We start from the raw sequence: 11,003 nt of genomic DNA on the forward strand, positions 1-11,003 counted from the left end.
ACAAGGTCCGGATCCCGATTCAAGTCCAAGGGCTGGTAGCAATTACTACTTTATGGTCTTTTTGGATGCGCAAGACGGGCTCCGGCGCAGATGTGAATGTTCTGGGACAGGAATTAATTGAAATCATGATCCAGGTTCTGTCCATTCCTTCCTTCTTTATCTCGGGTATTGAGGAATCCAAAGGAATGTTCGGTACTTGTTTCTCAGGTTTGGCCATGGGACTGGATAAGTGGTCTGGATTGATGGAACCCAAAATTATGGATGGATTAGTTGCAGGACTCAAGCTAGGACGTGTGAGCGCACAGGACACAGATATGGAGGGCATTCAGGCTAGTCTGGCAACTGTGTTGAGGTCCAATGTTTTGAACGAGAGCCCAGAGCCGATCAAGGAATTGATCACAGCATTCTTGCAGGATTTTTATGGAGCCTCTTCAAGTGCAGCACCGACACTATCTACAGCTAAGATTTTATCGGTATCATCAGTTGTGAGTAATATTGATGAGTTGTTCCAGGTTCTGAGGTTGTTTCAATTTGTGGTGACGCATAAGGCTGGCCTTGTTACCGTCAAGGATGATGAAGGCGATAAGGACAAGAAGAGAAAGAAGAAGAAGAGTAAACCAAAGAAGGCTGTTCAGTTAAAGGGAGTAACTTGGTTTGAGGCATTAATCCAGGCACTACAAGATACTTCAAATAACGCCACCATCCCTAGCCTACTGGCCGTTGCAGGTATTCTGTAAGTTTGATTTCCTTTGGATTTTCAATGATTTCTTTGTTCTTTACGGGTCAAGATCAATCTGAGCAAAATGAATTGAGCTGTTGAGTCATTATGCTTATTTTATTCCCCCCCCCCCCCCCCCTTTTTTCCTTCCCTTTTTTTTGCTTGAAACTGGATATTGGATTAGTCGCGCTATTCAACATGCAGAAGATGATCCTCCCAGGGTGGATGCCGACAGCTTGGCACTTATTCAGGATTTGTTTGTGACTAGTCTCAGGGTCATTACTGAAGAGCTGAAAGGAACCATCAGTAGTCCTGAGGATAATATTGCTATCTCGAATGCCTCGGTGTTGTCATCAAGGATCCAAGCCTGCCTTGTCTTTGCCACTTCTCAGACCATCCCCAACTTGCCTGCCTGTAAATTGGAAGCGCTTGATAGTTCCTTGTTGGCGGACCTTTTGCTAGACTATGTACTTCAACAGAACGAGCAAAAAGGAGTCATCCCTATTACTGAAATTTTCAGGACTATAGCATATGAGATAGCGCAACAGCAACAGCCACAACCAAATCGCCTAAAGCTGAATGGAATGACCCACCAGCTGTTGACGACGACGACAAAAGGTCCTTTATTCACAGAGATAGGCAGGATTGCTAGAACAATAGCTACATTGATTGAAACAATGGATGATTGGGGTAAAATCGAGCATTTACTGGAGAGAATGCATTCGTTCGCAATCAACATCCATGTTGATTGGTCGAGATGTAGTCTATCCAGTTACGACTCTTTTGTTATCGAAGGCCAGCAGCAAAAGTCTGAACCGAGGCCAGAACCTGATCCCGAGACAAGCAAATCAATGGCGATGCTCTTCCAGGTTTTCAAGACCGTGCTCTTCGCATATACCATGATCTTTGGATCCATCAATGAGAAGTGGGAAAATGCAACAGGTAAAAAAGGGAAAAAAAAAAAAAAAAAAAAAAAAAAAAAAAAAAAGCAATAGCAAAAGCAGAGCAATGACATAGCTATTTTAATTTACTGAAACGCATTTTTTTGTTACTCTACCTATACAATTCTAGTAGGCCTAACCTCACAATTCGATTTCCTGATCCTGGACAGCTATGCTCACTTGTTCTTCATCACCTACAAACTGGGTCCAGGCAGCTTTCAGGTTTATGAAGAGCTTATCACTTCAATCCTCACACGTATGGTCACTTCTGAGGGAATTGCGGCTACATTACAGGATACTGATAAGGACGGCGAGTCTAGCAACCATCATGTCTTGCTCAACAAAACCCTCAAGCGTATGAAGCCCCGTGCAGAGCTAGGGCTCTATGATCCGGTGATGGAGAGTCGGACATTGTTCTACATGAATCTGTTGGAACGAATCATGATTGCAATTGAAGAGCCGTTTTTGGAGCATGAGCTCTTGCCGATGGTGTATCCTTACTTGCTTAAGAACGATCAACGGGATCTTTTTGAATCTGCACACTCAGTCATCATGTCTGTCTTTTTGACCAACAAGACGATTGCAAAACAATTGGCTCCTTATTACTCTAACTTGTTGTTGCAGCATTTCCCGGATCAAATTAACATTGATCAGTTGAGAGCTGCGTTTACGACCATGATCAAATCCTTATCTGAGACGGAGGATGCTCTAGCTTGGTTGTGCGTGGAGAAATTACTGGAGAAGATACAGCAGTACGATACAGTGATAGAGGCCGATATCAAAGCTCAAGAATTATCCCAAAATGAGCAGGAAAAGGCAGTGGCAGCTTTGGCAAAGGAGCAACAGGAGCGCGATAGTGAAAAGGCATTGGTCCAGGTCGCGACAGAGGTGTACCAGGATTTAAGCCCCCAAGACTCTGCAACTCAACTCCCATCCCTTAATACCCCAACACCCTCTCCTCCCCCACTATCGAGTGCAGTACCACCAGCCACCTCTTCTTCTTCTTACTCATCCTCATCTTCTGTCACAAAAACAACTGCATCGATTGCATCCTTAGAGCTTCAAAAGGAACGTGGACAAATTCTGTTGGCACTGTTCGATCAACTTTCAAGTCTCAACCTAGTTTTTGTTCAGACATTGGGTGATAAGATCCGAGAGTTGTTGAGCAAGGAACAGAGCCCAGTGAGTCGGAAGGCGCTACTGAAGTGCATCTTGGATGTGGTAGGAGGACCTTCTGTGGATCAGACAAAGCGTGATTGGGCCGTGAAGTGGTATTTAGGCCTTGTGAATGAATTTGGACGGGGCTCTTCTTCTTCTTCATTATCATCATCATTGTCTACTCCAATCTCAATGAGCTTGCACAAACATTAGATTTGATAAAATAAAGGTAAAATAATAAAAGTAATATGTAGAAAAAAAAAATAAAAAATAAATAAAAAATAAAAGACACACATCAATATGATATATGCAAGCTATTTAGATGTGAATATTATGATTCTATGTTCTAGACTTGTTTTTGTACATTTTCAAAAAAAAAAAAAAAAAAAAAAAAAAAATTATGTTTTCTATCTTCGGTCTTCCATAGAAAATTCGTGATACTCTGATCGTTTCGTCTTTGTAAGACGTTCTCTGACCATTATCAACAACGTCCAAATTTTCCTGATTAAATAGAAGATTATCGCTCGTCCAGTCTTTGTCAACAGCAGGAATAATAATGCAAGGACTGAACACAGTATCAACAAGGTCAAGTAAGGATAAAAAGAGATGATCCAGCTTGTATAGTAAAATTTGCGGAACTTGCAGGTTTGATCGATGGTGAGTCGATTGCTTGGGCTGAGAGTCCGGGACCCTTCTGTTAGCTCATGAGCAACTCTGCAGGCTGCACACATGCCACCGTCCAGATCTGGGCCCCATTGCATGCCATATTTTGCCCGGGTGGTCCTCGTAGGTCCATCTGTACTGAGCCACTCTGTCGTCTTGTTGAAAAGTCCTGTTCTATCCAGATCCCAGTTGTCGACAAACCAAGGGGACAGACGTTCTCTGTAATCTTGGTTAAAGGTTTCAGGAGATTGGATCAAGACATTCCCCTGTGCGTCTGTGTTGTTTGGTGATCGAGGGGTTCTATAGGTCAAATACTCTTGATAGGCAGTATCGTTCTGGTCCAGATATTTCAAGAACTGAGCCAACTTCCTTGGGGATCCATGATCATCATAGCGGATCAATGATCTTGGAGAGGGCATGAATCTTGAGTAATCATCCGGTCCGTCTACCACAGGGACAGCTCCAGCACCAAAAGTCCGCTCCAGTTTTTCGGTCACATAATCCTCGCAGTTGCTGTTCTCGATCGCTAGATAGAATTTGTAATGCCCTACTAATTCTTCATCCGGCATATCGATCTGTGAATTATTGTCGAGCATTTTCTTGGGCCAAGGTCGATTGGAGATACAACGACCGTAGATATCGATGTCGATGTATTTGAGAAGTTGTTTGACCATGAGATGACGACCATTAGAGGCTTTACAATTGCTGACGATCCAAGCGACAGGAGCTAGAGGACGACGATCTGCTGGATGAAACCCAGATTGACGATATCGATTTTTTTGTTCGATTGTTCTCAAGGGTGGACGGGAGACGAGGTTGATGAAGGAATTGGGTTTAGTAGTTCCGGCTGTGAAGTAAGTCATGACAAAGTCTGAGGAGAAGTGATACGTGAACTTGTAACTGAATAATGAAATGTAGTACTGTTGGTAGGCATATGTCTCGGGTTTCTCGGCTTTTTTTTATTTTAAAAAAAAAAAAAAAAAAAAAAAAACGAAAAAGAGCATTTGTCAAGATCAGAGAATGTTTACCATATCAAGAAGAAGAAAGAAAAAGGAAGAAGAGAACGCCTTACCAGAGTTGCGTACCCATGCTTTGCTATTGTTATCTACATCTTTTCTTGGAGGAAGATCATTGGGATGCCAGTCGTGGAAGAGGATGAGCCTGGCATCCTTGTATTTGGAACGATCTAAGGTGTTCCTACACGTGTACGGGAGTCCACAGTTGTCAACGATAACATCCTCGTATCGGTCTTGATCGAACCATTTAGTCCACCATAGGAGTGTGTACTCCTTTTTTGGGACAACAGACATTCTTTCCTCTTTCTTTCTTCCTTTCCTGAATTGAAGTGCAAAAAAAAAAAAAAAGAAAAAAAAGATGAATGAAACTGAAGGAATGAAAGTCTTTTTTATAAAGGAACGGATGAGATGATGATTTTTTTTTTTTTTTTGTGATCAGAGGCAGACTATATACCTTGCCCTGGCCAATTGCCTAAAGCCCTCAAGCCCTCAAGCCCAATTGTCTCAAGCCCACTTGCCCTTCGCCCTCGATATGTGCTGCATTCTCTACATGAACAAACGTGTCTCTTTTACTTTTATTTGCCCGCAAAGATATCATCACCCATGGCTCTCCTTGGTCTTGATTATAGGGTCAGGTAAGATCATAGAGCAGAGCAATTTTCTACTCTCCTCACTCTGTTGCTGTTGTCTCCTTTTTCATTTTTAATACAATAAACGGCAACAGCGCATTGTATGTACATCTTACTGAATTTGCTCCCCCAGAATTACTTCAAAGAGTGTGACTTTGACAAGGTAATCATTAAGTCTAACTTGGTAGGCTTTTCAAACGGGAAGACGGGCAGAGAGAAAGTTATCAAAGTATACTAGGAATTTTTTTTTTTTTTTTTTTTTTTTTATAAAGTGGTATCAAATTCCCGTTCATTTTCTATGCAGGTCAACAACGGCGCGTCCAATTATGCGAACTATAGAAGAATGGAAGCAATAGATACTCGCATCACACTGCGCATCTTCAACTGTTGACAGGTTCAATGGTCATGTAGGATTCTCTTAGAATCGTGGTCTCCCTCCATTGGTGCTGCGAAAAGACAATAAGTAAGTAAATGTAAATGAGTAACGAGCTGGGTTTTTCTTATTCCTAGGCAAATATTAACAGCGGCGTGTTGATGAGTAAGACAGCTCTTTTAAAACGGAATTAGGCACCTGTTGCTGCTGCAGAGGAAATATACAAGAAATGAAAACAAATGTTTACATGCCACAAAAGAAAAAAAAAGAAAGAAAGAAAGAAAGACGTGCAAAGATGTGATCTGTGTAGTGTATGCTTGGATGTCACTTCAAGATCAGGGTCATAAAATGGGTACAGAGGTCCAAACGCCACTGATTAGTAATGCTTGACTAGATTATGTACGTACTGTATTTTGTGGACTAGAAAAAAAAAAAAGAGCGAATGATGTGCCACGCTTTTGGTCGCAATTTGCTCCACACTATCCAGCTTCGATGGTGTGTGTATGTAGATGTTCATATACATATTACAAGCACCTCATTCCTATTGGCCAATGATGTGGTAATTCAAAGAAGTGGAATGGGGTATAAAGGCCGAATGCGTTGGCCGTTTTTTTTATTCTTCTTTTCTTCTTCTTCATTCTAAACTTCTAAACTTTTGCCCGCTTCTTTTCTCAGCATCCACATTTCCTTTTCAACAAAGACAAGGCCAGTGAAGACCAACAAAAATCAGTAAATCATGACCGGTCCAAAACTCGTTCTCTACAACTCAGTTGCCTGCCCTTACGCTGCACGCGCTGTTATCGCTGCTGAAGAGACCGGTGCTCAACTTGAAATCGTTCCCATTGACTTGAATGTCCCTCGTCCTGACTGGTATCTCAAGGAGATTAATCCCTATGGACAGGTCCCTGCTTTGAAGGTGGACGATAAACACGTCATCCTTGAGAGTTTACTCGTTGCTGAGTATTTGTCAGATCTCCATCCAGGAGCTGGGTAAGTCTCACATGACATTATTCTTTTTTCCCTTTGCAACACACTACTCAGTTAAACGATTTTTTTTTTTTTATTTTCATGGGAAAAAAAAAATAATTGACCGTTCTAATGATTTTCTTTTTATTTTTTATTTTTTTATTGGAATGCAGTCTCTTTCCCACGGACCCCTTGCAACGTGCTCAGACTCGCTATTTGATCCATCACTGGGGCAACCGCACTCACCCCGCTTTTCATAAGGCTGCTTTCGTCTTGGACCGTGAACAGGCTGCAAAACACCGCGAGGAGTTCATTGTCGAGCTTGAGAAGTTCAACAGACTTTTGGAGAACGTTTACCGCAGGGAGGAGGATGGCAATGGTCCTTTTTTCCTTGGTGACAAGTTCACGTTTGCTGATTTGGCTCTTGGGCCTTTCATGAGCCGTTTCATTCTCTTGGGCGCTTACGATAACGGCAACAAGGAAGTCACCCTGGAGGATTACCCTCAATTCAAGCGTTTCTTCGAATGGAAGGATGCTGTCACCAAGAGACCCTCTGTCGCCAAGGCTTCTTACCCTAGAGAGAAGTTGATTGAGGCCTACAAAAAGTTCCTCCATTGAATATAGGTTTGACCTCCTCCCTCTTCCTTATTCCCACATACTGCAGCAGCATTTTGATGCAAGTTGTCGAGGGGTCAAGAAAAACATCGGGTACATGTACAGCATCATTTAAGTGAAATAAAACATCGTATATAATCTCCAATTAATTTAAATTTTAAAGGTTAGGACGTTATATGTTTATGTATCCATATGAAGTCTTTTGATCCAGTCTCTCAGTTCCTTCAAAGGATATAAAATGGTTTCTATGTTATATTTATGATTTTTTGAATATTATATAAATAATTTATATATATATACAACTAATACTCGCCACATTCTGTGATGACGACTTGTAGCTTTGGCTTATTATTAGGTCCTGTCTGTACATTCTCAATCTTGCGAAGTGTCAATAGTCCATCAATCAATTTTCCAAAAACCACATGCCGTCCGTCCAAGAAATCTGTTTTTGTCGACGTGATAAAGAACTGTCAAAAAATAAATAAATAAGAATGATAGTACTTGTAGTGAGTTTTTAATGTTGAAGCATACAGTGAAGAGTGGGTAAAAAAAAAAAAAAAAAAAAAAAAAAAGACAAAGTGTTACCTGACATCCGTTCGTATTAGGGCCGCTATTAGCCATGGACAACAATCCTGCCTCTGTATGTTTTAGCGTAAAGTTCTCATCCGGGAACTTGTCTCCATAAATACTCATTGATCCTGTGCCATCACCCTGTCAAGTATATACAACATTAATCAGTAAGTGCCGTCTCTCTATCTCTACACCATTGCTGAGAGCTAATGCCTGAGTAGTCTCTCTGTATTGTCAAGCCTTATCAGGTTTCGTTCACAGAGAATGTCCTCATCTCTCACCTTGATAAAGTCACCTCCCTGGATCATAAAATCCTTAATGACTCTGTGAAATGTGCAATTCTTATATCCCTGCGGAACTCCATTCTTTTTGTATTCTCCTGTACACAATTGTCTAAATAGAGATCAAAGATACAAAGAGAGAAGTAAAGTCAATGGCATGTTGCAAGTTTAAAGAGAGAGAGAGAGAGACAAAAGGCTTCCTCCTCTGTACTTGTTTACTCACACATTACCTAAAGTTCTCTGCAGTTTTCGGTACAACGTCTGCAAAAAGTTCCATCTTCATACGACCAGCTGGTCGTCCACCGATAGATACATCAAAGAAAACCTATGTGAGATATATTCATATGAAAATCAGCCTGGTGAGAAACGACACTCTTCCAATTTCCTGTCACTTGTTTTTCGTAGCTTTTTTAATATTATTATTATTTCCTTCTTGTCCTTACAATCGGGTTTGGTTGGGTCATGTTCTGCTGATAAAACGAGATTGTCAAGGTGTTGGAATGGTTCTGTTGCAACAAAAAAATGCATAGAACATTTAGAACATTAAAGAAAGCGACTTGTGAATAGAGTGCTCAGTGGCTTTGCAAATGCAATAAATACCTACCTTTTTTTTTTTTTTTTTTTAAAGTTGAAAGCGAAATCTCTTCATAACCATCGTTCGCAAACTACGGTTCAATATAAAAAAGGGCAGAAGAGCAGGATAGGCTACTTTAGATTCATTCAGAAGAGGAAATAATAGAATAGGGCATAGGCACCATTACAATGTCAATGAATCAGAAGCAGCAGCAAGCAAAGGGCAACAAGACAGCTGCTGTGCATACAGGAGGCATACGCACTGAGGCTAAAAAGACAAGGACCGTTTACAAAAATGTACTCGATACGCCATTTAGCATCCCATGGTATGTGTCCATATGTCAATATACAGCTAATAAGGGAGACTGTCCTGTGTTTAATGCATACAGATGGAGTTCAATTGCTCACCAACGGTCCACATATTCGTTACTAGGCCAGAAGTAACAACGGAAAACAACGCGATTGTTTTGGATGTTCTTTGTGAGTATGTATTTGATGTTGAGTAAACAAAAAGGACTATTTTTCTTAGATCAGGATTATGTTACTACGCAATTGACAATGTCCTAATGTCTTTTACATTTTTTTTTTTTTTTTTTTTTTTTTTTTTCATTTTCTTTATTTTTAGTCTGATGAAGACTATCCGCGAATACCATGATATTCAACGCAGAAAGAGTTCATCATCATCAGTAAACAAAGAGAGTAAAAAGAAAAAAAAAAGCAAATTGTCAACCAAAATACCTTCAGATGACAATGACACTGGTATATCATTAAAACCAAATCCAGCTTTGGCAACCACAGATCATGATCCATGTACAGGTACCTCCCTTCCTACTACTTCCGCCAGCACATCAGCGGAGCCATCACTAGCACAACTAGCGCCACCTGCTATCTTGGAATGGACTATCATTGGCATCAACGCAGTGACAAGGACACTAGAACGATCTATTCAGGACTCGAAAGGTTATCTACCACCGAGTGCAGTCTTTATTTGCAAAGGCGATCTTGTTCCTGCTCACCTTTACACCCATTTAGGGCCATTAGTTGCCATGCTTCCAGGCGTGAGGGTATTCCCATTCCTGAAGGGCTCGGAGAAGAGGTTGAGTGAAGCATTAGGTATGGCAGCAGTTGGTGCATTGGCCATCCGAGCACCAGCAGGATCTAAAGATGTGGAGGATTTGCTGATGATTCTAGAAAGAATGGTAGACCCTATATCAGTGCCATGGTTACCCAAGATCCCAATCCGATCAACTGCTACCTCAGCACTTAAAAAGGCTGTTCCCTCCTCATCCTCAGCAATTACATCAGCAACGACATTAGCAACAGCATCAGCATCAGCATCAGCATCAACAGTCAGTACAAAAGTACGAGCGGAGGATAGTACGACGAAAAACGAGTTGGTATTTATTTCAACAAACATCAAGTCCTTGAAGACAACCATGCCTATTGTAGTCAAAACACCAAAGCCTGCTGCCTCCAATAACGGCAATGAGAGTGGCAAGGACAAAAATCAAAAAGGACAGAGACAGAAGCAGAATCAGCAAGAGCCCTCATCATCGCAGCAGAAGAACCAACCACCAAGAAACATGAAGCATCCGAGGGATAGTATAGAACATAGTCGTGGGAAGGGTAAAGATAAGAAAACACGATCGGATTGAACACTGTTCATGCAAACTTTCTTTCTTTATTTTTATTTTTATTTTTATTTTTATTTTTTTTTTTTTTCTGGATTGATTCAGGGGTGCAGGAGGCGGGATCAAGTCTGGTTGCGTTTGAGGTCCGATGCCATAAGCATCTAGATGAGGCTTGGTCTACCCATCTATGCCCCTAGACGTGTACCCTGGACTGGGGTGATTGACATCCTCTCATTTTTTTGTTCTTGCGAATTGTACTACCACAAGAACATCAAAAACATATTCACCCCTATTCCTACATTTCTTACTACTACTTCTCGAATGTCGACTCGTATGAATCAAATGCCATTGAATGAAGAACCAAATGACATTGTTGAATCACAGCAGTCTCATTCCTTGCCAAGAGACAATGCTGGTGCTGGTAATGGAGGAGAGAAATTTTCTCTTTTGAATCAGTTCCGGTTGTTTGGACAGCTTAACTTTATGTCTAATTCGTCAACTAAATGTACGTTTAATGTACGTTTTATTTCCAATCAAATTTGCTAGTCCTCAGAGGATTCTTTGAATTGTCTGGTGGCGCGATATGCTTCAAACTTGCATCAAATGAATCAACTGCGTAAGAGAAAGAGACATAGGAGCTATAACATCCCATGTTATTACTATTGCGTTTTAATAATATCAAACCTAATTTGATTTTTTTTACCTGCATTACAATGTGGTTCCAAGTAAACCTTCTGTACCCATGATTGCATCCACTGTAAGTAAGAACGTAATGTTAGCAAAAAAAATGAGAATAAAAATAAAAGTTTCTGAAAAATAAAAATAATAAATGCATCCAGGTCAGAGCATCTTTCGATACGACTGAGATG

At 40.9% G+C, this 11,003-nt stretch overlaps 5 protein-coding genes across 5 annotated transcripts; 3 read left to right on the forward strand and 2 right to left on the reverse strand.

Annotated features, from left to right (window-relative positions):
* Positions 1–3,072, forward strand: BCR41DRAFT_215499 (hypothetical protein). Its single transcript, XM_022019981.1, has 3 exons — positions 1–733; positions 903–1,660; positions 1,790–3,072. Exons 1-3 carry the CDS (start codon positions 66–68, stop codon positions 3,028–3,030), a joined length of 2,667 nt encoding a protein of 888 aa, XP_021875868.1. The 5' UTR covers positions 1–65; the 3' UTR covers positions 3,031–3,072.
* Positions 3,073–3,219: 147 nt separating this feature from the next.
* BCR41DRAFT_426419 (hypothetical protein) lies at positions 3,220–4,826 on the reverse strand. Its single transcript, XM_022030729.1, has 2 exons — positions 4,553–4,826; positions 3,220–4,432 (listed from the first exon to the last, which is right to left on the reverse strand). The coding sequence occupies exons 1-2, from the start codon at positions 4,788–4,790 to the stop codon at positions 3,225–3,227; spliced, it is 1,446 nt and encodes a 481-aa protein (XP_021875869.1). The 5' UTR covers positions 4,791–4,826; the 3' UTR covers positions 3,220–3,224.
* A 1,310-nt stretch (positions 4,827–6,136) lies between these two features.
* On the forward strand, positions 6,137–7,222 carry BCR41DRAFT_390414 (glutathione S-transferase). Its single transcript, XM_022028223.1, has 2 exons — positions 6,137–6,488; positions 6,638–7,222. The coding sequence occupies exons 1-2, from the start codon at positions 6,235–6,237 to the stop codon at positions 7,080–7,082; spliced, it is 699 nt and encodes a 232-aa protein (XP_021875870.1). The 5' UTR covers positions 6,137–6,234; the 3' UTR covers positions 7,083–7,222.
* Positions 7,223–7,320: 98 nt separating this feature from the next.
* Positions 7,321–8,470, reverse strand: BCR41DRAFT_363871 (cyclophilin-like domain-containing protein). Its single transcript, XM_022025955.1, has 5 exons — positions 8,374–8,470; positions 8,161–8,255; positions 7,931–8,042; positions 7,665–7,790; positions 7,321–7,546 (listed from the first exon to the last, which is right to left on the reverse strand). Exons 1-5 carry the CDS (start codon positions 8,392–8,394, stop codon positions 7,382–7,384), a joined length of 519 nt encoding a protein of 172 aa, XP_021875871.1. The 5' UTR covers positions 8,395–8,470; the 3' UTR covers positions 7,321–7,381.
* Positions 8,471–8,571: 101 nt separating this feature from the next.
* On the forward strand, positions 8,572–10,751 carry BCR41DRAFT_363873 (hypothetical protein). Its single transcript, XM_022025956.1, has 4 exons — positions 8,572–8,829; positions 8,937–8,987; positions 9,129–10,129; positions 10,240–10,751. The coding sequence occupies exons 1-4, from the start codon at positions 8,693–8,695 to the stop codon at positions 10,329–10,331; spliced, it is 1,281 nt and encodes a 426-aa protein (XP_021875872.1). The 5' UTR covers positions 8,572–8,692; the 3' UTR covers positions 10,332–10,751.
* The last annotated feature ends 252 nt before the right edge of the window (positions 10,752–11,003 follow it).

The sequence above is a fragment of the Lobosporangium transversale genome (assembly GCF_002105155.1).
Source record: "Lobosporangium transversale strain NRRL 3116 chromosome Unknown BCR41scaffold_67, whole genome shotgun sequence".
NCBI lineage: Eukaryota > Fungi > Mortierellomycota > Mortierellomycetes > Mortierellales > Mortierellaceae > Lobosporangium > Lobosporangium transversale.